Consider the following 20,798-nt stretch of genomic DNA (forward strand, 5'->3'; position numbering starts at 1 on the left):
AAAGAAATTGTATACCAAGTAAATGATCTCATTTTAAAGTTCATAAATGTGATTTTTAAATGATACTTCTTAAATTATGTAAATTAAAATTTAGGGAGGTTGTAACTTGCAATATAATACATGCTTCTCAGGTAATATATATTCATCAATCTATATTTAAGCACTTAAGCTTTTAGGACTACAGCATTCATAATAAATAATAAATGTCAATAAAAAATATACAGACAAGTGGAAAGCAAATCTAGATTTTTTTTTCTTTCAAAAAGCAACTTCTATTCACATCACCTCCTTCATTTCTCAGTGTACCAACACATCTTGATTTATGTGAAGATGAATAACACTTCTTATCATCACTTGCAAGGAGTAAGTAAAATGTTTGTATATTTTTAAAATGCTTATGTAATAGGAGAGTATATGTATTCAAATATATTTTATTTTGAAAGTAATTTAAATCAAATGTTCCCTTCTTTAGTCATCTATATTTGTACATTTACTAAAACAGCACAAAATACTAAATTCAGTTGTAGTGTGTGCACAATCTGTTATTGTTCCAGTTAAGCTATATGATTAAGTAACAAAAAGTATTCACAAAATAAAATTTATTCTTCTGAAACCAGAGAATTAAACCACTCTTTTGTTAATACAGACCTACATAATCACCAGTGTCATTGTTAGATCCAGAGTTATGCATCCTTTTGGCATCAGAGTCACCATAATTCTTTATGGTACAGATTCAGCAAAGTGTCAGGAACTCCAGAGATTTTGGTCCTTACAGACAGTTGAGTAAGATTTCCTCCATAAAAACACTCATCAGTCACTCCGTGCTCACCATGAGGGAAAAATCTCCAACTCTGTCTACGTTCACTATCCAGTTTTCTCCCCAGGAACAGTTTCTTCCTCATTCTGATGCTCAGTTTGAACTCGAGCAAGCCGTCTTCACCATGTCTAGTCGCCTGAATGCATCGAGTTCCTAGTTTGGGATTGGCTGATTCATTATTTGTGTTAACAAGTAATTAAGCAGGCATACCTAATGACGCATTTGAGTGTAAAAGTAAGCTGTTGAAATGCTTTTTACAAAGACGTGTATGTGTTTTTTATGCTACTTAGCATTACCATGCTGATATATGCCAAACTGAGATGTTTCCTAATAGAAGTGACCAGTGGGTGTAAATAATTTTTGTGCACTGCTGACAATAAAGATATTTAAACAAATGCAAACTGACAGTGAGTTTAAATGATAAAAATACACATTGTGATCATTTTTTTATGTTTCCAACTCACTTAGCTCCAGTTTTATCTCCTCGGTGCTGCTTTTAATTAATATAACATAAAACAGACAATTTCATCCTAGGGTTAGCTTCAGAACTGACCAGTTTTAAATGCGTAATATGCATGTTTCTTATATGCATTAAACAATTTTAATGCATTGTTCTAAGATTTGTTTTGCTCTTGTCAAAAATGTCAAATTAAGCTAAATAGGTAATTAAACGTACAACAGCTCCTTTGCCTTCCCCCATTGCTAACTAGAAAAAACAATCAATCAAAGCCAAGAATGGTTTTCCATATAGCTGTCAATCACCTTCCATATGGCGCTGCTCACCCTCTCCTTCCAGCTTCCCATTTTCTCTCTGCTAAATAACATGGTCACCAATGCCGATGGATAAATGGTTTTCTTGTAACGAAAAGTTGTTTCTCCACATTTAGCAGCAGATACATAAAGTTGATTGACAGCGCTAAGACCCTCCTTCTGGCTCTGATTGGTTGTTTTTGGGACGACAAAAAAAAATTTTGTTTTGGAGATTTAAAAAGAATGTAAAAAAAATTATATATTTTTCATAAAAGTTACATAGTGCAGCTTTAAGAAGCAGTACACTAAGTTTAGTTAAAATGTAAAATTTTGCTCAGGTGTCAGGTCACAGTCGCCTATAAACCTTATATCTGTGACTCTAGAGCTGAAGAGAAGCTCCACTGAGTGGGAGAATACGGGAAAGTGTCCGACTCTGGCCTGGAGCGATCCTCAAAGTATCCCTCTCTGGTGGCGTAGGAACGGCTCAAGAAGTCCCTGACGTGTGGAGGCAAGGAGAGGAACAGCCACCTCTCTACCAGCAGCCCACCTCCACAGAGCCCCAGACAGCAGCCCAGCTCCGCAGGCAGCTCTTCCAGACTATTGCTGCGCAAATCCAACCTGGACAGGTGGCTCAACGCTGAAATTCCCTCAGGCAGTGAACCGATCGAGTTGCGAGACACGTTCAGGACGCGGAGCTCCAAACAGCTGAAGAGGTCAGAGGTTAGGCTCTCTAACCTGTTTCCACTCAGGTCTAGTTCTGTCAGCAGCGCCAACGCCTTGACCTCAGAGGGCAGCTCAGGTAACAGGTTGCCAGCCAGCAGCAGCCGACGAAGCCGGTGAAGCGTGAAGAGCGCCGGGGGCAGACTCTTCAATTGGTTGTTGGACAGATCCAAAAGCTCCAAGGCTCGAAGGACTCCGACGGTGGGCGGCAGTGCCAACACACGATTGTAGGCGAGTTTGAGGCAAGAGAGACGCTGCAGGTGGACCAGACCGAGCAGTTCCTCCAGGGTTCTCAAGTTGTTGTGCTGCAAGTCGAGCGTCCGGAGGTGAGTCAGCGCGAGCAGGGCCGAGGGCAGGCGGTCCAGCTGGCAGTCCTGCAGCTGGAGTTCTGTCAGGTCCACTATTCGCTTGAGTCCCGTCAGCACAAGCAGCCTCGCGCCTTCATTGTGTATCTCCAGCTTCACCAAGCTGCCCGCCACCTCGCACAGCTCTGACGGAACCCTCTGCAGCATCCCATGGATCACCAGAACGCGGAGGTGGCGGAGCTGCCGCAGGCTCCCCAGAGCCCAGCCGTGACCGACGCCGCCCTCGCTGCCCAAGCGACCCGAAAGGTGGAGCTCGTGCAGGTTGCGAAGGGAGAGGACCCAACTGGGGATCTGTGACGCCTGAGCGAAGGTGATGTGGAGAACCTCAAGGCGTTCCTGGAGGACCGCAAGCGCACCGGGATCCACAGCCGCGGGGCAGTGGTAAAGGTGGAGCTCTCTGTGTGTGTGTGGGGGATCAAAGCAAGAGGATATGAAAAGTATGGAAGATGATCACTGAAAAAAAACAACTCTAACTTTAATCTCAGAATTTTGTGTTTTTCTTGTCAGAATTCTGACTTTAATGTGAAAATTCTGTCAGAATTCAGATTATTTTTCTCAAAATTCTGACTTTAGTCTCAGAATTCTGACTTTTTTTGTCAGAATTTTGACTTTAATGAGTATTCTGTCTGAATTCTGATATATTTTCTCAGGATTCTGACTTTTTTTCCTGTTATCTCAGAACCCTGAGAAAAATAAAAGAAATCTGACGTTCTCAGAATTCTGAGAAAAATCTCTAAATTCATTTTGGGTTTTTTTCCACTGGTCCTAATCCTCTTCCGTAAGGTAAAGAACATGCGGCTGATTTCCTGTACATCTCACCTGAGTGAAGTCATGTTTGCCACCTGCGAAGTAAACCTGGCGTCAGCGATGAGCTCCAGTTTGAGGGCGTGAAGCTGGCTGAGGGTGAACAGAGCCGGAGGGAGGCGAGGCAGGGCGACGAGCTGCAGGGAGCTGCAGCCCTCTGCGTCCACGCTGGTCAGAGCCTGGAGCTTCTCCTCTCCCCAGTGCCTCTCCAGGCTCTGCTCCAGCAGTCTGCTCTCGCTGACCGGGGACAGAAACACGGAGAGGCGCTGCACCAGCAGCGGGTCGTACTGCTCCAGCATGTGGATGAGGAAGGCCAGGTCATTCATCAGATCGGGAATGTCTTTCGGCGAGTGGAAGGAATATTTTCGAAGACAGCTAAGGAGAGGTAATGAAACAAGAAAAAAAAAAATCAAATGGAAAGAGAAATGTAAAATAGGACATAAGGTGATACACTTCTAAAAAAAACTATTAAGTGACACAGAGAAATGCTTCATTAAATAACATTAATATTCCTCAGAATATTAATTAATTCTCTTTAAAACACAGAAATGCACCAAAAGTGTCAAAGTCAGGCTTCTTTGACACAACTACATATTGTTTAATAAATTTTTTAATTTAGATTTTTTCTTCTTTTTTGCTTCATTTTGTCTTATTTATTCTTGTGTAATTTTATATAAACATACGTAGATGTATGTGACTACATATTTTATATTCTTTTTGTAATGTGCAAAAGGTTACTTGTACTTCACTTTAAAGAAAAGTAAAATAAAAATTTGATCACAAAACAAAAAAAACAGCTACATGAGATTATTTCTACCTCTAGCTAGGGCTATTAACAACAATCTGAGTTTGCATTATATCTAATTTTCCTATGAGAATATATTTTGAATTGAATTTAACTACAATTAATTTCAGGATTACTTTATTAATCTCAAAAGGAAATTAAATGTTATTTTTATCGAAATTTTTTAACAGTTGTCGTACATGCAGATGGCTGCAGGAAGGAAGAATCTCCTGTAGCAGTCTGTACTACAGTGACTATGAAGAAGCTTCTAACTGAAGACGCTCTGTTGGTTCCATAAATGTCATATAAACGACTAAACATCAAGTCAAACCATTTTTAAAAACATCATTGAGCTGGGGTTAAAAGGCCAAACTGGATCTATGAGACACCAGGAACCTTCCTGAGGCTTAAACCTATGAAATGTCTGACCGCTTGACGCGAGTCCTAACCTGCGAAAAATCCAGCTGAGGGTGTAAAAATTAAGAAGCGCATAAATCCCTAGAAGGATTAGGTAGGTCACAAGCAGCTTGCGCAGGAGGGACGAGAGCGAGTGGACGCATTCAAAAGTTTCGTAGCTCAGCAACATTCGCTCTGCAGGCTGACAGATGTGGCTGAAGGAGAGGGAGCTGATGAACGGGACGGTGTAGCTCATGATCAGCGTTACCATCAGCAGCTTAAACATCGTTTGAGCCAAATAAACCTGGAAATACAAAACAAGACTTGTAAATGTAAATGCAAAATTGATAGCATACGTCGTTATTGGTATATTGGTTAAAGGTGCATTAGGTAACTTTTATTTAAAAAAAATATATGTTTTTTGAATATTTGTTAAAACTTCCACCATTTAATGACATGATGATATGAGATAGTGTGTGAAAAGTTCAACTCGGCCCTGAGCTACAATCTCCATCTGAAGAAATGCACAGCTCCCGGCCAGAAACAACCAATCAGAAGCAGGAGGAGGGGCTTAGTGCTGTCCATCTGTCCTGTGAACACGCTGCTAAATGTGCTAATGGCCGAAAAACAACTTAACATCACGGGGGAAACCTTTTATGCTTATGACCACTCTAACAAGCTTTAGCATTTATGGCAGCAATAGCGCTAAGACCCGCCTCCTGGCTCTGATTGGTTATTTCTAGTTAGCACTGGGAGAAGGCAGAGGAGCTCAATTTTTCTGTCTTATACAATACTGTCACGACATGGTGAGAGTTTTAACAAAAATGTAAAAAAAAAAAAAAAAGACAACATAATTTCATAGATGCTACATACTGCAGTTTTAAAGCAACATACCTGACTGGAAGGTTGCCAGAACTTACAAAGTTTTCCAAACAACAGATTACAGATATGAAGTTCCTGTACCTTATAAATGACAGCAGAGCTTTCACAGTGAGACCGAAACTTCCTGACTCTTTCAAACAGGGCCCTGGCCTGTTCTCCGTCACTTTTATCCAGACTCAATACCTGCCCGGGGCGTTCACTGTCCACTGAAGGCTCAGAAGAGCACAAGTGCCCCTCAGAGCCGAGGGACACAGACGACATGGTGGAATTAGAGGAAAGGGTGGAAGGGCAAGGAGAAGGTGGGTAGGCCGACCGCCTCAAAAGCGGACTGTTTGTGCCGGAGTCTATGCTTGAGTGGCCCGTACGGGCCGGCGCCATCGAAAAGCAAGCTGCGGACGCGGCGGCGTGGCGGGGCCTTCTCTCCAGATCTCGGATGTTTTCCTGGCGTGCAGCTTGGGACAGGGCCTGGGACGTCCAGGGGGACTCGCAGCATTTTGCCAAAATGGACAGGAATTGTTCAATGCGGGAAGAGGTGTGAGGGAAGTGCAGCCAGAAGGAGCCGCTGGCGACCAGCAGCAGAGACTGCAGCAGGGCCATGTAGGGGAAGAAGCGTGAACAGAAGGGTAAAGCTTCATGGTAGCACACCTAGACGGACAAACATTTCCGTTAGGTGAGGCAAATTAATGGCTACAGCTATGACATATTAACCACAGTTTTAGAAAACCTGCTGCCAAATAATACTTTCCAGGTAATAATTATTTCTGGCCATTGCCTTCCGCAATTCTCATCTCCCTTCCATACTCCTTACGGACTTTCTCTCATTGAAGTGGATTCCTAAGATAGAATTTCAATCGGGCCGATCAACGAACAGAAGGAGAAGGAGAGGTTGTGAATGATGTCATTGATTGCTGTTTTAGAATTGTGATCTGCTTGTAGTCTTAGCAATAGCATCGGATGAAGTTAACGAAGCTGTTAAATTCATGTTGGCCACGCCTCCAAACATTGAATTAACATTAGCAGCCATCTTGTTTGGCTCGGCACTTCTCTCTTTGCAGTGGAGGATGGTTGTTTGTAGCGCAGCCAAATTCCAGTAAGCTTCATAACATGGAACTGGCACATTACGTTAGCTAAAAGTTAGCAACCGGGTAAAATTGACACTTCAACACAGTCCACACTTCCAGGAAGCAATCGTTTTGTCATCTCTGGACAAAGCAAAGTGGAGAAACAGGGGCTGGTTTCTACTAGACATTTATAGGCTTAAGGATCTATAAATGAGGATGGAGAAAGCGATGAATAATCAAAGTTTTTTTCCAAATGTATGAACCACAGTCATGTTGTGCTGCTTCAGAAGCACAAGTTGCTAACTGCTGGTTATAGGCATAAAGTAGCAATTTCAGGGTGTTTAAGGATCTACATTAAGAGAGTCCTGATACTTTAGGCAAAGGTAACTGAAAGTTTTGAGATTCTGTTTACGCGATTTCTATTGAATACGATTTACACCACAATCATTTATGGGTTTTACTTCAACTGTTTATCCTTACAATCATATATAGCCCGAAGGTAAATAATGATACCTGGCTAACATAAATATACTGCTGGTAGACCAGATGTGTGCGGCGTCCCTTTGTAGGTGACTGAAGATTCGGGCCGATGCTGTGAGGAACATGCAGAGGGGCTTCAGAAGACACGAGGACTGCGTCGCTGCCAACTGGTGGATGGTGAACACCGCCGGTTGCGTTGAAAGGCGGTTCAGAAGGAATGCACACCACCCTGTCCCTGGACAGCTGCACAGTACAAGCCAGGACGGACGTCATCAGCATCAGGACCACCAGGTAGTCCATGAAAACTTCCCACCAGGGCTTCAGCAGCTTCCACGTGTTCTGATGCGGATCCACAGGCGCCAGTTCCGACAGGGAGAACATGTCCAGTCTGAAGGATGTCTGTGAGATACTTGTTGGTTAAACTAAACACTACTCAGCTATTTTTAGTTAAACTCTCACAGTCAGAGAACATCAACATTGATTTGTCCCACCTGGCTGAAAACTTGCTCCACAACTTTTCTGCTGTTCCTCCTCTGCCACTTTGCAGAGAGTTGAGGCCGGAGCGCTCCAGTTCTGTGGTGAAAAACAAACTCCTCCTGAGCTGGCCAACCCGCCGGCTTTTCAAGTGTTGCCATAGAGATGGAGAATATGCTGCTGAGAATTCCAGTCCAGTCGTAGGACCTTATGGTCTGTTGAACGCTTTACCACAGCCTTGAACTCCTTTCAAACTACAGAGAGGAATACCATGAGGAGTTCACAAAAACTGAGAAAAATATTACTTTCTAGCAACATAACTAACCTGGAGAAGTACGCTAAATGAGCACCTGAACAGTTAACTTTCTTAAAGAATAAACTGAATTACAGGCAGATTACTCATGTAAACTAGTCCAAGTCAAGCATTTAGAGAAATGATCATAAACTCTTTAAATGATCTCTTTGATCTATGTCTGCTGAATTCAGCGCCTTGTCAAAGTTAACATATAAAACAATATTCTTTTCACATTTTGTCATATTAAAGTCACAAACTTTGCATTTTTGGGTATCTTTAAAGACCAATGCAAAGTAGTTCTTAATTGTAAAGTGGGACAGTAATAATACATGTATACAAGGAGTGTGACAAACATTTGTATTTACCCACTTTTACAGCTGAGTACCTTTAACAATATCTCAAGCTCATTCTTGTCAGATAATTTCACTTATAACGATATTTTTTCTATGTTACAAATGAAATAATCTGACAGTGGAACAAGTATTTTATTTTATTTATTTTTATTATTATTATTTTTAACCAATTTTAAGAAACTAACTTGAAATTAGCTGCTATATCTTACTGAAAAGTTACTTATAAGTTATTTTTTCTTATTCCAAGTCTACTAAGCTATTTGCACCAGAAACTAGACAAAAGCATTTCAAACTTAAGTATTGAAGTTGAGCTAAGTTAGCAAAGTTTAAGCTAACTTAGCTTGCTTAAGTTTAGCTAATTTAGCTTTAACTTTGCTAACTTAGCTAAACTTCAATGCTTAAATTTTACACAAAGTGTTAAACATCATTACTGACCGTTCATGATAGGTCAGACTGCAGACGCTTTGAAAATGATACGTGAATCCGATTTAGTGCCACACATGAAGGGGCACAGATGTACTTTGGAGAGTGAAAAGATTAGAATTGGGTCGTTCTTACAAAGTTCGGAAATGTTGGATGAGGGAATGTTCCTGCTCTGTGAACCTAGCCTTTGACTGGTCAGAGCAGACAGACCAAAAATACTTCATTTTATTTTCTAAAAAAACAAACAAACAACTAACTAAACAATAAAAACATGAGGCAAAGTAAAAAAAAAAATAATAATTAAAAAAAAAAATAAATATATATATATATTGTTGACATTATGAATGTTTTGTGCTCTCATTTGTTGTTGTTTTTATCATTATTGGATTATTGTGCGTCACATCACGTGACTTGTCTAATTGAACACACTCGTGTACAATAAAGGGTGTGTCCTTCAAACAAAGGGGGAACAACACGAAAGCCGAACCGAGTGAGTCTCATGGTGTCACGTTGAACGCTGTGCCGAAAAGTGATTCTGTTAACATATATATATATATATACGCCGCTTTTTGAGTCTAAACCTTGATTTTGGCACCATGGATATATATATGGCACCATATATATATCCATATTTTTTATATACTCAAGGGTCAAAACTGGCAACTTTGTTGCATTGTAAACAAAGTTCCCTCATTTTCCAGCAGATGGTGCCAAAATCAAGGTTTAGACTCAAAAAGCGGCGTTTGAACCCACAGCTTTAATTATAGCAACGTAGCAGTTCCTGCAATGGCAGCTTTATCACAGACAGTGATAAATCTAAAACTGGCCTATTTCTCAGTTCATGTAACTATTAACATCTGTTCCTACTGAAGGATTACATCTTGTGCTTCATCATATGCCATTTCCTTTTGTTTTTAGACCACTAAGAATCTTTGGCAGAGATGCAAACTGACAATAAACCACAATGAGATCTACTCCACACAGCTGGTGTGTGTGTGTGTGTGTGTGTTCTGTATATCTGCGTTGTGTGAAATATGGAGATGTGTGTCTACATGTGTACTGTCGAGCGACGAGCACAGAGTTAGAAAACAAGAGGTGGGGAAGTTGCAACTGAACATGTATGTGAGTGAGAGAGGCATTCGCTAGTACCACAGAGGAAAATCTCAAAATAAAACATGCAAGTGTGAAGAGCAGGGTTGACTGTTACACACTGCAACATCTCAGTTGGCTGCTGTATCAGCGACAGTACATCATGCTTCTGATTCCTGAGCCTTTCTGTTTAGAAGAAAATAAGCAACAGAGGGGACCAGTTCTTAACTTGAGAATGGACAAAGGAACAAATACTGAGAAGAGTTCAACCAGGTTCAGGAAAACACTGCAATATTGTGCTTTGAGATTCTTGAAATGCTCCTTCGTTCATCGTTAAAATCCCTGAACAGTGTGTGATTGTCAACATGAATTTAATTCCTTTAAGGTCCATTTATTGACTCAAATATAGCTTGAATTATTTCAATCGATAAGCATTTTTGCTATTGTGTGAAGGCAAAATTTTCTACATCACTTAATTCATTTCTGCTGTTTTAAGTTTTTGTTTCATTAATCAAATTAGCAACTCTCCCGTTTTAATCGAAGCCAGCAATTCACCCAGACATACGTAGCCACTCCAGCCACTTATAATATGTCTACAGAAGCTTCACTATGAAATACACCAGGTAATAAAAAATAATAAAAAATGAATTTTCTTACAGAGCCTAGCTGGCATATTAACTATCATTTCATTGCCCATTCGCCATTTCTTCAACATCTGAACTCCTGTTCTTATTTTTATAAGTATGCAGAATATTTCTCTGGTATTTTTGTACTAATTTAATAATGAATGATTTAGGTTGTTAAAATGAAAATGTCTTAGGAATGTGACCAGTATTTTGTTGAATTGATGCCACAAAGAAACAGAAAAATAAACCTGCAAGGTGCACTTAATAAAGAAGTGAGTGTATACTACAAACTCAGAAACATAATTATTTAATTATTTTATTAAGTGGAAAAGAATTGACTTTGTTTTATAATATCGTTCTATTGCTATTTTAGTTTAACATTCTAAGATGTTGTAGACTAACATTAATATAACACAAAAAAGACTAAGAAAGCAAACAATTTAAATGTTCAAAAAGATGTCCGAAGCCAACTTTTTATATATTACAAACCCAAACATCCATTTTGTTTGGTTGTTGTATTAGTAAATAAAAAATTATTAACCAGAACTAACTACTGAAAGAGTTTCATGAGGTGTTGTCATGAACAATCACGATTTTGCACTGTGGTTACATGTTTCGACACCATCTTAGTTTAGCATGTGATCCTGCTAAGATATTATAAAATGCAACAAAAAAAACATGTGTAGAACTGTTTTTAAATTACAAGTCTAAAACAAATTATTTGTTTTTATTTTTGAGTGAAAAGTCATTGATAAAAAAATTGCTCACTATGTCTGCATGACTGCTTTGCCCTGAAACTACTTGTTCCATTTTAGCTTAGCATATTAGCATGCTAACATTTTGCTGAAATAATAGTAGAAAAGCATAAAAACATCAAAGTAAATGTACAAAATAAAGGTCAACTTTATATTAAAAGTCTAAAAGATAATGTTGTGTTGTATTATTAACTCAAAAGGATCAGATAAATGGGTTTTTAAAATATATTTTAGTGATCTTTCAGGATTTTGCCTTCTAGTTACAATCAGACGAATATTAGATCCTAATTTATATCCTTATAACACGTTGTATTTTTAACTTAAACCCTTATTAGCAGGTTACATCACCTATTGCTTCCTTAAATTTGATTATTAGTATTGTGTGATGTTTTATTGAGCAACAGACTAACCGGTTGGGTTGTTTGCGTTTGAGCTGCTTTGTTGCTGAGAAAACAAACAAAAAAACTTTTTTCTGTTTTGTCATTTGTTTCAGAGAAACGTGGCCACAAAATTAGACGGCAGAGCTTTGGTGTGGCAGGATGAACATTAGAAGCGGACCATATCCTACCAACACCCTCGGGGTTGTTTTTTTTTTTTTAAAGTTCTGCTGCAAAAGAGCTTGCGGCTTGACACCTTTTTCATTTGCAATCTTATGCCTAAACACAGTGATGCACTCGCATATCCACACGACCCATGGGCAGATATGCTTTGGGTGGGGCCGTGTTATGTGACAGGATTCACACAAGTCCACATCATGAGAAAATATCGGCAACTTGTTGCAGACCTCTCACACCACGCGAAAAGCTTGAAGTAGAAGAAAACAGTTCATAACTTTTGCCAGTCTGAATTTTCAAATATGTAAGATTACTTCCAATAATTTCCCAATTATGAGCTCAATAATGTACATCTTATCTCATTATATTTAAGATTTAAAACATGTCAAGCAGATTTTTGGCAGAGTTAACTCAGCATCCATTGTGGATTCTGTTTTTTAGATGGGCTCTTTTATTTTGATCATTCTTTTTATTATATTCTGATTTCTTCTTACATTTCCTGTATCGTTTTATCATGTATCGTGATAAAAATTCTTATTGTGATACAAATTTTAATTTATCGCTGTGGATAGTCTTGAACCATACATCTATGGCGTGTGAATGTGTTTTTTGTTACAGAACATTAGTGTACTTTGGTAGTTTTGGCCTATATTTGTTGGTTTCGGAAACCACGTCAACTGACTTCCAATCAAAATTGGGGTTTGGATCTGGAATATGGTCAATTAAAGTCAGTGTGTCATCAGAATTTTATCAAAAGCCTGTTGTTTGAAGTAGGCGTGCATCGGTTGGAGCTTTTATGGCCAATCGATGGTTATCTATCATCGATCAAAGCATAACATGTCAGTTCGGATTTCTGCCAATACTGACTTTTTTGTCTGAAATGTTGATAAATGTAGCAAGAAAGTCGCTGAGATGGCAATAGTTGATTTTTAGGCCTTTGCTGAGGTAGTTAATGGATAAGATTGACTTCACATGTAAGCATCAAACAATCACAAATCTCCCAAAATTACAAAAACCAAGGCCGATTTATCGGCACATTCCTAGTTTGAGGCTTTAAACTCTCTAGAACTGTTTTAATCTAAATTCTTCACACACATAATTCCATTATGTAGTATTTAAATATTTTAAATACTTTTTCCTCATATGTTTGATCATTCAGATGGAGGAATTTGCTGATTTCTTTAGCAGCTGACCCCATATCAAGACCCTTCCACCACCGTGCCTCACATTAAAGATGAGCTAGCTGTGGCCTGCTGCACCTTAATTTATGCTATCTAGTCATAAAACTATCTATCCATTCATCTTCTTAGACCCTTATCCCACTGGGGTCGGGAGGGGTGCTGGTGCCTGTCTCCAGCTGTCAACGGGCAAGAGGCGGAGTCACCCTGGACAGGTCGCCAGTCCATCACTATGCATCATAAAAACTACTGTTTTATTATTATACTATATTTACAACCCATTGGTTCCACTGGTTTTCCAAAGTAAGATGAAACAAATTTTAGACTTTGTCATGACACTTTGGGAGAATGGGTACCACTGCCTTGATCAGAGCCACAAAAAACTTGTTCTAGATCTGGTTGGAACTTCTGGAAGATATCGAACGTCTGCTCGATATCGTTTGATTTCACATGTAGGCAGCAGCTGGCTTGTGTACCATGTCAATTTAGAGTTCTCACACCTCCTTACCTCTCTGTAACCCTGCATCGCCAAAGTGAATCAGCTCTCACTTGGTTTCATGTGTGGGAGTGGGGATGCCCATATGATGGTTGAATTTGAGTGATTTTGAAATTATCATTGCTTTATTTAACCACAGCGACCGCCGTCGCCACGTTTTTTTTTTTTTTTAATACGTTTTCCTTTCTGTGCCTTTACAAAATCGCTATAAGCTAAAAGTTCGGGAGAGGTTTTTTGAGGTTACCTGAGACCACGGGGATAAATTCTGCTTACAAACGTTGGTGTTTTAGAGAAAAAAGAAAAGAAAATGAAAATAGTGTAACTGTTGGGTTTGAATCTGAATCTGTGATGCTTTCAATCTGAAAGCAATTGATTGAAAAGAGTGGGAGGATGCTATAAGCTGCAACATAGAAAGAAAAATACCTCAGCAAAATATTTGCTTCCTGTTCAGTGGGTGGCAAAGGCCTACTTGAGAGCGTTGTGGCTTTACTTTTGTACATGACTCCGTAATACATTACTATACCGTGGGTCGAGATCAATGTTCCCATGGCTGTAATAAAAATAGAGTTAGTTAGAAGCCATACATAACAAGGTGTCTGTGTTGTTGTTTTTTTTTTGAGTTAATCCCTCTGCTGTATTTCACTTCCCACATGAAGCACGTGTAGATACCCCAAATCTCAAGAAGTTCTGAAGACTTGATTTCTTCTCTCTCTCTCGTCTACAAAGTGAGAGAAAGCCGTGCACTGACCTTAACCTTTGCTCTTTTGACTTACATAGCCGAAGAAAGTCGAACAGTTTCGCAGAAATGAGTGTCGAGCATGTGGGTGGGGATTAACGAGGGACATAGTGGAAGCTGCTGGTCGTGAGAAAGTGGCACGGCACTTCGTTTTGCAAGTCCCATGACTGAAACCACTGTAAGCCACCCGCCGCAGGAGCTACTGAGATAAACACCAAAGAACAGAAAATGTGGTCTGACCTGCCACCGACCCAATAAGTGACATTTTTCTTGCTGCTATCATTGATAATGACTCATTATCAAAGTGACATCACCAAATGTTTTCTCTAAGATGCTGTATCAGAAGACTGTAGCTATGTGTATGATTTGCTCTTCAGTTGGTGTAGATTTAAATCAGGGGTGTCCAAGTCCGTTCCTGGAAGGCGTGGTGTCCTGCAACTTTCATGTGTGTCCCCTGTCCAGCACAACTGAGGATGTAGAAAAAGTTTGACAGATAATCAGTGTAATATCTGAGTCAGACATGCTGAAGTAGAGAGACATTCAGAAGCTGCAGGACACTGAGAAATGGAGTTAGACAGCTGTGATTTAAAAGATTTTTCTAGAAGCATGGATCCCTGGAGAGGATCCACCCAGAGAGGTAGCAAGTAATTGTCATCTTACCTTACCTATCTTTGAACAATCTTAGCTTGGATAAAATCAAAGAGCCCAGAACAACATCCAAAGAAATTAATGGTGAACTCCAAAGTCAAGGTACATCGGTGTCAGATCGCACTATCTGTCATCGTTTGAGGCAAAGCGAACTTCATGGGAGACGACCAAGGACGTCACCACTGTAGAAAGCAAGTCTATAAAAAAGGCAGATTGGAATTTGCAACAACGCATATTAAAGACCTAAAAGGCTTATGGGAGAATGTTGTTTGGACAGATGAGACAAAACTGGAGCTTTCTCGTAAGGTATATCAGATGCAAAAATGAAGCATTCCAAGAAAAGAACAATGTCCCTTCTGTGAAACATGGAGAAGGTGTGTATTCTGGGGCTGCTTTGATGCATCTGGCGTAGGGTGTCTTGAGTCTATGCTAGGTACGATGGAACCTCAAGACAATCAAGGCTTTTGGGAGAGACAGAAAGCCTGGTCTCCCCTCAAACCTGAGACAACTTGAGCAGTTTGAAAGGAGAGGGTAAAAATACATGTGGACAGGTGCAGAAGGTCTCAGAAATTGCTTGATTGCTGGAATTGCCTCAGGAGGTTGTGCAACAAAACATTAAGTTATTGAGAGATGGTCTTGTAGCTTTTACCTTGAACATGCTTGTATGTAGCTATCTTTCTAATTGCTTGGACAACCCTCTCCTTGGCTTCCTGTGGTCAGTGTTGGGTGTGGTATGTGTCATGTCACCAAACCAAACTACTTGTCATCCTTTAAATAGGCAGACTGACTGATTACAAGCTTGAAGACTCTTGTAATGCTAATTAGACGACTTCCATTAGTTTAACATGTCCCTATGGTCAAATTATTTTCAGTCTTTCCACCCCTCTTTTACTAGTTTGTTTTTTAAACTAAATTATGTTGAATCACATTTACCATGCAAGGCAATGTCTGATTTTCATTGGTTCATTTTCAATCATTTTTTATTCACTATTATTTTTTTCAGGTATGATTGTGGGCTTATCCGTCATTAACAGAGACGTACCAATAATTTTATACACGTGTATGTATTTATTTCAGTCACTCCCTTATTCATTTGCTGCTAGTGCCACAGGACTAATATGATTGAGAAGTAACTAAAACTGACATTTGCTTACCCTTACTCTGTTTATCAAGCAAGCTATAATACATTACAACCTTTGTACTTCAGGACTTTGTACTTTATAATCAAATAGTAAATAGTAGCTAAATGTATTACGGTTCATCTGGTTCAGAGAAACTTAAATCGCTTCACACTACATTCAGTCATGCACAAATTCACACACTGATGGTGGTTAGCTTCTACATCCTCTTATCTGCAGGATTTTGTGACTGGATTTTGTGATTCGGTTTAAGTGATGAGAACAAGTCAGGGCGTTCATTCTCAGTACATCAGTAAGAACATACTGAGCTTTGCGGTGACAGAAGAACTCTTCAATCTGGTAGATATTGAAGCACAACCACCATTTTGCAAACGGTACATTTTATCCATCCATCCATTTTCAATTTTAGAAAAGTACCATATTTATGCAGGAAATGTTAGCCAAACGTATCTTGGCTAACATTTTAGTTAAGTTCTGTCAATCAATCGAGTTTATTTGTAAAGCACATATTTGAGCAACAATGCAGTTCAAAGCACTTAACATAAAAACATTAAAGGCGCCATAAAACCATCATACAGGCACCAATTGTTAAACCAGTAATGAACATTACATTACGTCATCAAAATCATCAGTATACATGTAATAATGTTCTAGTCATTACTCTAACAGTTGGGTTTTTAAGCTAGTTCTCTATTAGCCGCCGACAACAAAGCTAGCTGCTAACTATTATGGGCTATAAAATAAAATCTGTAGGAAAAGGAAGCTTAAATGTGTTTTAGCAACTTTAGCAAACTGTGTAGATGTATAGTTTCATTGTCCAAATGTGTGTGAATATTTTCTTGTATGACATCCAAAAGTACAAACTATTCAAACTTTTTATGCTAACGCTCTACTGCTCTTTGTGCTTTGTAATGCTGAAGAGGGAAAGATACTTTGCCACATTCCTTTTTGTTTTTCTTTTACTCCTTCAAGCTACCGAGAAGCTTTTTAATCAACTTTATTCAGATTTTTTTTTTCACTACCCTTACCCTTAGATAGTTTATTTGCCATATGGTGGAAAAACAAAAAAACTCCAACTGACTAAAGTCATATGTCTTTCTTTCTTTCTTTCCTTCCTCCTCCTCCTCCTCAGGTTTCAGGTTCCTAGAAAGGCAGTTTTACGCCACCATCAGGGTAACAAGAAGCCCCTAACCCCCCAAACTCAGGAGAGGCAGAAACCCACCGAACCCACCAGCTCGTCTTGGCTCCCTGCACTCCTCTCGTCTGCTCTTTCAGACAACCCATGGGAGAAGGTTCCAAGCCCCCCACCACATGAACCACAGTGCTCTGCCATGCCTGTGTTTGTGCACATCAAGGGGGAGCTCAGCACGACTCTACGCTGCTCAGATCAGAACTGCAATGAGATGCATGCAAAAAATACAGCCATACTGAAAGGGGAAAAAAAGTGTTGGTTTCAGTTCATATGTGGTCTCTGAAGATAGCATTCAATCTGAGGACAGATTCAAGCTTTGCTACTTGAAATTTATTGGTGAAAATGCACGCACTTCAGAAAGTCTACGGTGCGAATAAAATAGTCTGAAAATGTTTTCCTCCACTTTGACCTATATAGCTTCAACAGGGCAAATTGTGACGCGTAGGACCAGTTTCATATCGGTATTTTTATGTCATCATGGCATCAATCTTTTAAAAGTGGTACTTTCAAGTTGTCAGGAAATGTGCACTGTCATCTGTGACTTTGAGAGATGGGGTGAAATTGAAAACAGGGTTATCTAGAGTTTATGAGTTGTGGAATCATTGGTACTTTCTTGAAGTGAATAAGAAAGGACAAGTTATCTTTTCCAAACTAGCTCATAGTAAATGGAAATCTTTGTCACTCAAACTCATGATTAAAAGCAATGAAGAGCGGTGAAACGGAGAGGAAAATTCTGCATTGGGTCTGGGCAACACATTTGGTAATCCAATTCTGGACCAAACAGCTCTAGATTGGTACGATCTTTTAGTCTTCAAAGTCAGATCTCTGATCTGGGACACTTGAGTTGAGCTGCTGTGCTGCAAAACAGGCAGATAACAGGGTAGTTCTCCATTGTATGCATACAAACAGAGCAGAGTCACGTTCACAAACAGAGAAACGATGCTATTGCGATACAAGCTGTTGATATGGAGTTTCTATCAGCAACTTTTTACTGCTTTTCTAATGCTTGCCCTCCATATTGAGCTATGGTTGCTCTGACACCTCTGACTTGTGAGCAACACAGACTGACAAGCAGCCTAACGTCTCAGAAAGTAAGACAGTGAGTACGTTGGGCTGAGGTGTGCTGAAAAAGACGGCTTTATTTCTGAACATCTGTGGGTAGTTTTAGTGAGAAGCATGAGTGCTTCTGGATAGCACAGGTTTAAGGGTCAAGGGTCACCTGCTGGCCAGATACTGATTAGTTAAAACATATCTCAACGCCCTTTACCAAAATATAATTCTGATTTCACATGCTCTTGTTGTGTTTCCATCTAGAAATCCTAAAAATCTGCCTTTCAAGTCCATGTAAAGCACACAAGATGAAGGTGTATTGTTTGTTCTTCCTGTGGAAGAGCTTTGGTGAAGACTGTTAAAAATATATAATGTTAAAAAATATTAGTATATTTAATCTTTTGAGTTTCCAGTTGAAAATTCAACAAGACCTTTGCCTGTCTATATTGACTTAATGATGATTTTCAGGTCAAAATTTGACTTTTAAACATCTAGCGTTAGCTATGTAGCATGTAGGCTAACAGTATCTTAAGTTAACAAATTTGTTTACTTAAATTCTGTAGCACAACACGGTCATATTAATATTTTTATACAGCATAATTTTACCATCTTACATTTACCATTTTTTATCCTGTGGAAGAGGTGAAGAACTGGCATTGCTGAAAGGTTTACCTATGACGAATGAAGGGGCTACTTCTGATTGCTGCTTTAACCCAATAAATTAGATTAAATGTTTTTACCCAATATTTGGTTATCATGAATTAATTTTTACTAATTTGTATCCAAACATCATAAACCTAGCATTTGAATCAAAGACATTATCCAGTGGTCTTTTCTTAGCTAATCAACTAGCTAGCATTGCTCAAAGAAGCTGCTAACATTTCATATTCTGTCTCATTGGGAACAAGTTATTAATCTTTCAATTTATGTATTTTATGAGAGAGGGGGAAGACATGCAGCAAATGTCACCAAGCCAGGAATTGAACCTGTGACCATGAGGACCAAGGCCTCAATATGTGGGTTGTGCTTTGCCCCTGCGCCACCCCAGCACCCCTGATGTATTACTACTTGATGACCGGAGCTTAAACGTAATGACATTTCCATGAAACCTGTCACATCAAATTAGCTAATTATCTTGTTTTGACTCAGTGGTCTTTGCTTAGCTAATCGGCTAGCTAACATAGCTCAAAGAAGCTGCTAATATGTTATATTCAGTCACTGTTTCACTGAGAACAAGTTATTAATTTTTCATTTTATGTGTAATTATTTGATGACTGGAGCTTAAATGTAATAAAATTTGTATGAAACCTACCAGACATGAAATTAGCTAGGTTATCTTGTTTTGGCCTCATGCCGTAAAGTAAAAACTACATACACAAATAAGTGAAAAATAATTACTTACACAATCCATGATGTTTCACTTTATGATATACAAGCAAGAAATATTAATTGTTATTAAGAAAGACAATGTGACGTTAGCTAAACCTGAAGTAAATCCCTTGTTTAGGGAGGTATTTCTTGCTAGCACAGGCCTCAAACTCAGCCAGACATTCCTGCTGTGCTAACTAGAGAAACAACAATGCTCAGAGAGCAGAAAAATTATGAAAAAAAAAAGATGTCCGCACATCTTGTCACCTCCACAGAACACCGTGGGAGGGTGCTACATCATTTATAAGAAAGTCCCTATCGTTTTTATGTAGCATGGGTGTCACTGAGAACAGGAAGAAGGAAGGGCATGATAATTTGAATTTATATTTCTGCCTGATCTTCCTCATTCCTGTTTGCCGTTTTCGTTTTTGTTGAGACATTTTGCTGGCCAAAAAACCTCCAAATTGAAAAAAGAAAGTGTTTCTTTCTAGAAATACTGTGCAGCTCTGAAGAAAATATGTATCATAGGAGACAAATTAATTCTGTAAAAACGTCATATAAAATCAAGACTAAAGGATTTAAAGATCTGCAACACAATTTGAGCAATCAAACCTTTTTTGATTATAAGTCAGTCTGACCATTTGACCCTTATCACACAAAAATGAAAAGTTTTCCTTTAAATGTTCTCTACACAAGGGAGTCTCAAAATTTTAATCTTAAAATAGGATAGACTTAAAATAGGAACTTCTATCTGTATGACTTTCAGCCCATTTAATTATGTGTGTGTGTGTGTGTGTGTGTGTGTGTGTGTGTGTGTGTGTGTGTGTGTGTGTGTTCGGGGTGAGGGTGAGGAATACACACCCTCACACACAAATGGTGTGAAGTTGGAGTTTCAGAGATGTTGAAATGGTGAGGAAGGGTAAAAACAATGCAGCACTCAGAAGCTGAGAGCAGCGCTGATGCAGGTCCTTTACACTATGATGATAATAATAAAGTTGTCCCAAGTAAGTAATTTTCACGTTTTCCAAGAATGAAAAGTACGGCAGAACTACTTATTTAGTACCTGGATATTTTTTAGATTAGTGTTTATGTTGTTTGTTTTTGTGATTGAAAGGCCCATTTTTCTGAATTTGTAATTTCCATGTTTGAAGTTTGAAACGTGTCCATAGAAGTCAGATTTGTCACCAAAATGTTTCTCAAACATGGTTCCCCTGCATATAAACTTTGTGACATCTACAAGTTAAACTGTTTATTTTTCACTTTCAATGATTGCTGGCACATTTTTTTTTTTTTTTTTTTTTTTTTTTAAATTTTTTTTGGCTTTAGGGGCTTTTTTTTGATTTTTAATTAAAGAGAAGGGGGG

At 39.0% G+C, this 20,798-nt stretch overlaps 1 protein-coding gene and 1 long non-coding RNA gene across 3 annotated transcripts; one reads left to right on the forward strand and one right to left on the reverse strand.

The window, feature by feature from the left end:
• Positions 1–1,877: 1,877 nt before the first annotated feature.
• LOC106957012 (volume-regulated anion channel subunit LRRC8D) lies at positions 1,878–7,945 on the reverse strand. Of its 2 annotated transcripts, none has more exons than XM_015048175.1 (6): positions 7,551–7,945; positions 7,093–7,458; positions 5,600–6,163; positions 4,690–4,940; positions 3,472–3,831; positions 1,878–3,049 (listed from the first exon to the last, which is right to left on the reverse strand). In XM_015048175.1, the coding sequence occupies exons 1-6, from the start codon at positions 7,692–7,694 to the stop codon at positions 1,933–1,935; spliced, it is 2,802 nt and encodes a 933-aa protein (XP_014903661.1). In that variant the 5' UTR covers positions 7,695–7,945; the 3' UTR covers positions 1,878–1,932. The 2 variants fall into 2 exon arrangements, with proteins under 2 accessions (XP_014903661.1, XP_014903662.1); XM_015048176.1 differs by having other exon boundaries at positions 7,093–7,488; positions 7,551–7,626.
• On the forward strand, positions 7,264–18,811 carry LOC106957019 (uncharacterized). Its single transcript, XR_001426874.1, has 2 exons — positions 7,264–7,350; positions 16,958–18,811. It is a non-coding gene; the product is annotated as an uncharacterized LOC106957019 (long non-coding RNA).
• The last annotated feature ends 1,987 nt before the right edge of the window (positions 18,812–20,798 follow it).

This window comes from Poecilia latipinna, unplaced genomic scaffold, assembly GCF_001443285.1.
Source record: "Poecilia latipinna isolate Pla-1442-1.1 unplaced genomic scaffold, P_latipinna-1.0 Scaffold865, whole genome shotgun sequence".
Taxonomy (NCBI): Eukaryota; Metazoa; Chordata; class Actinopteri; order Cyprinodontiformes; family Poeciliidae; genus Poecilia; species Poecilia latipinna.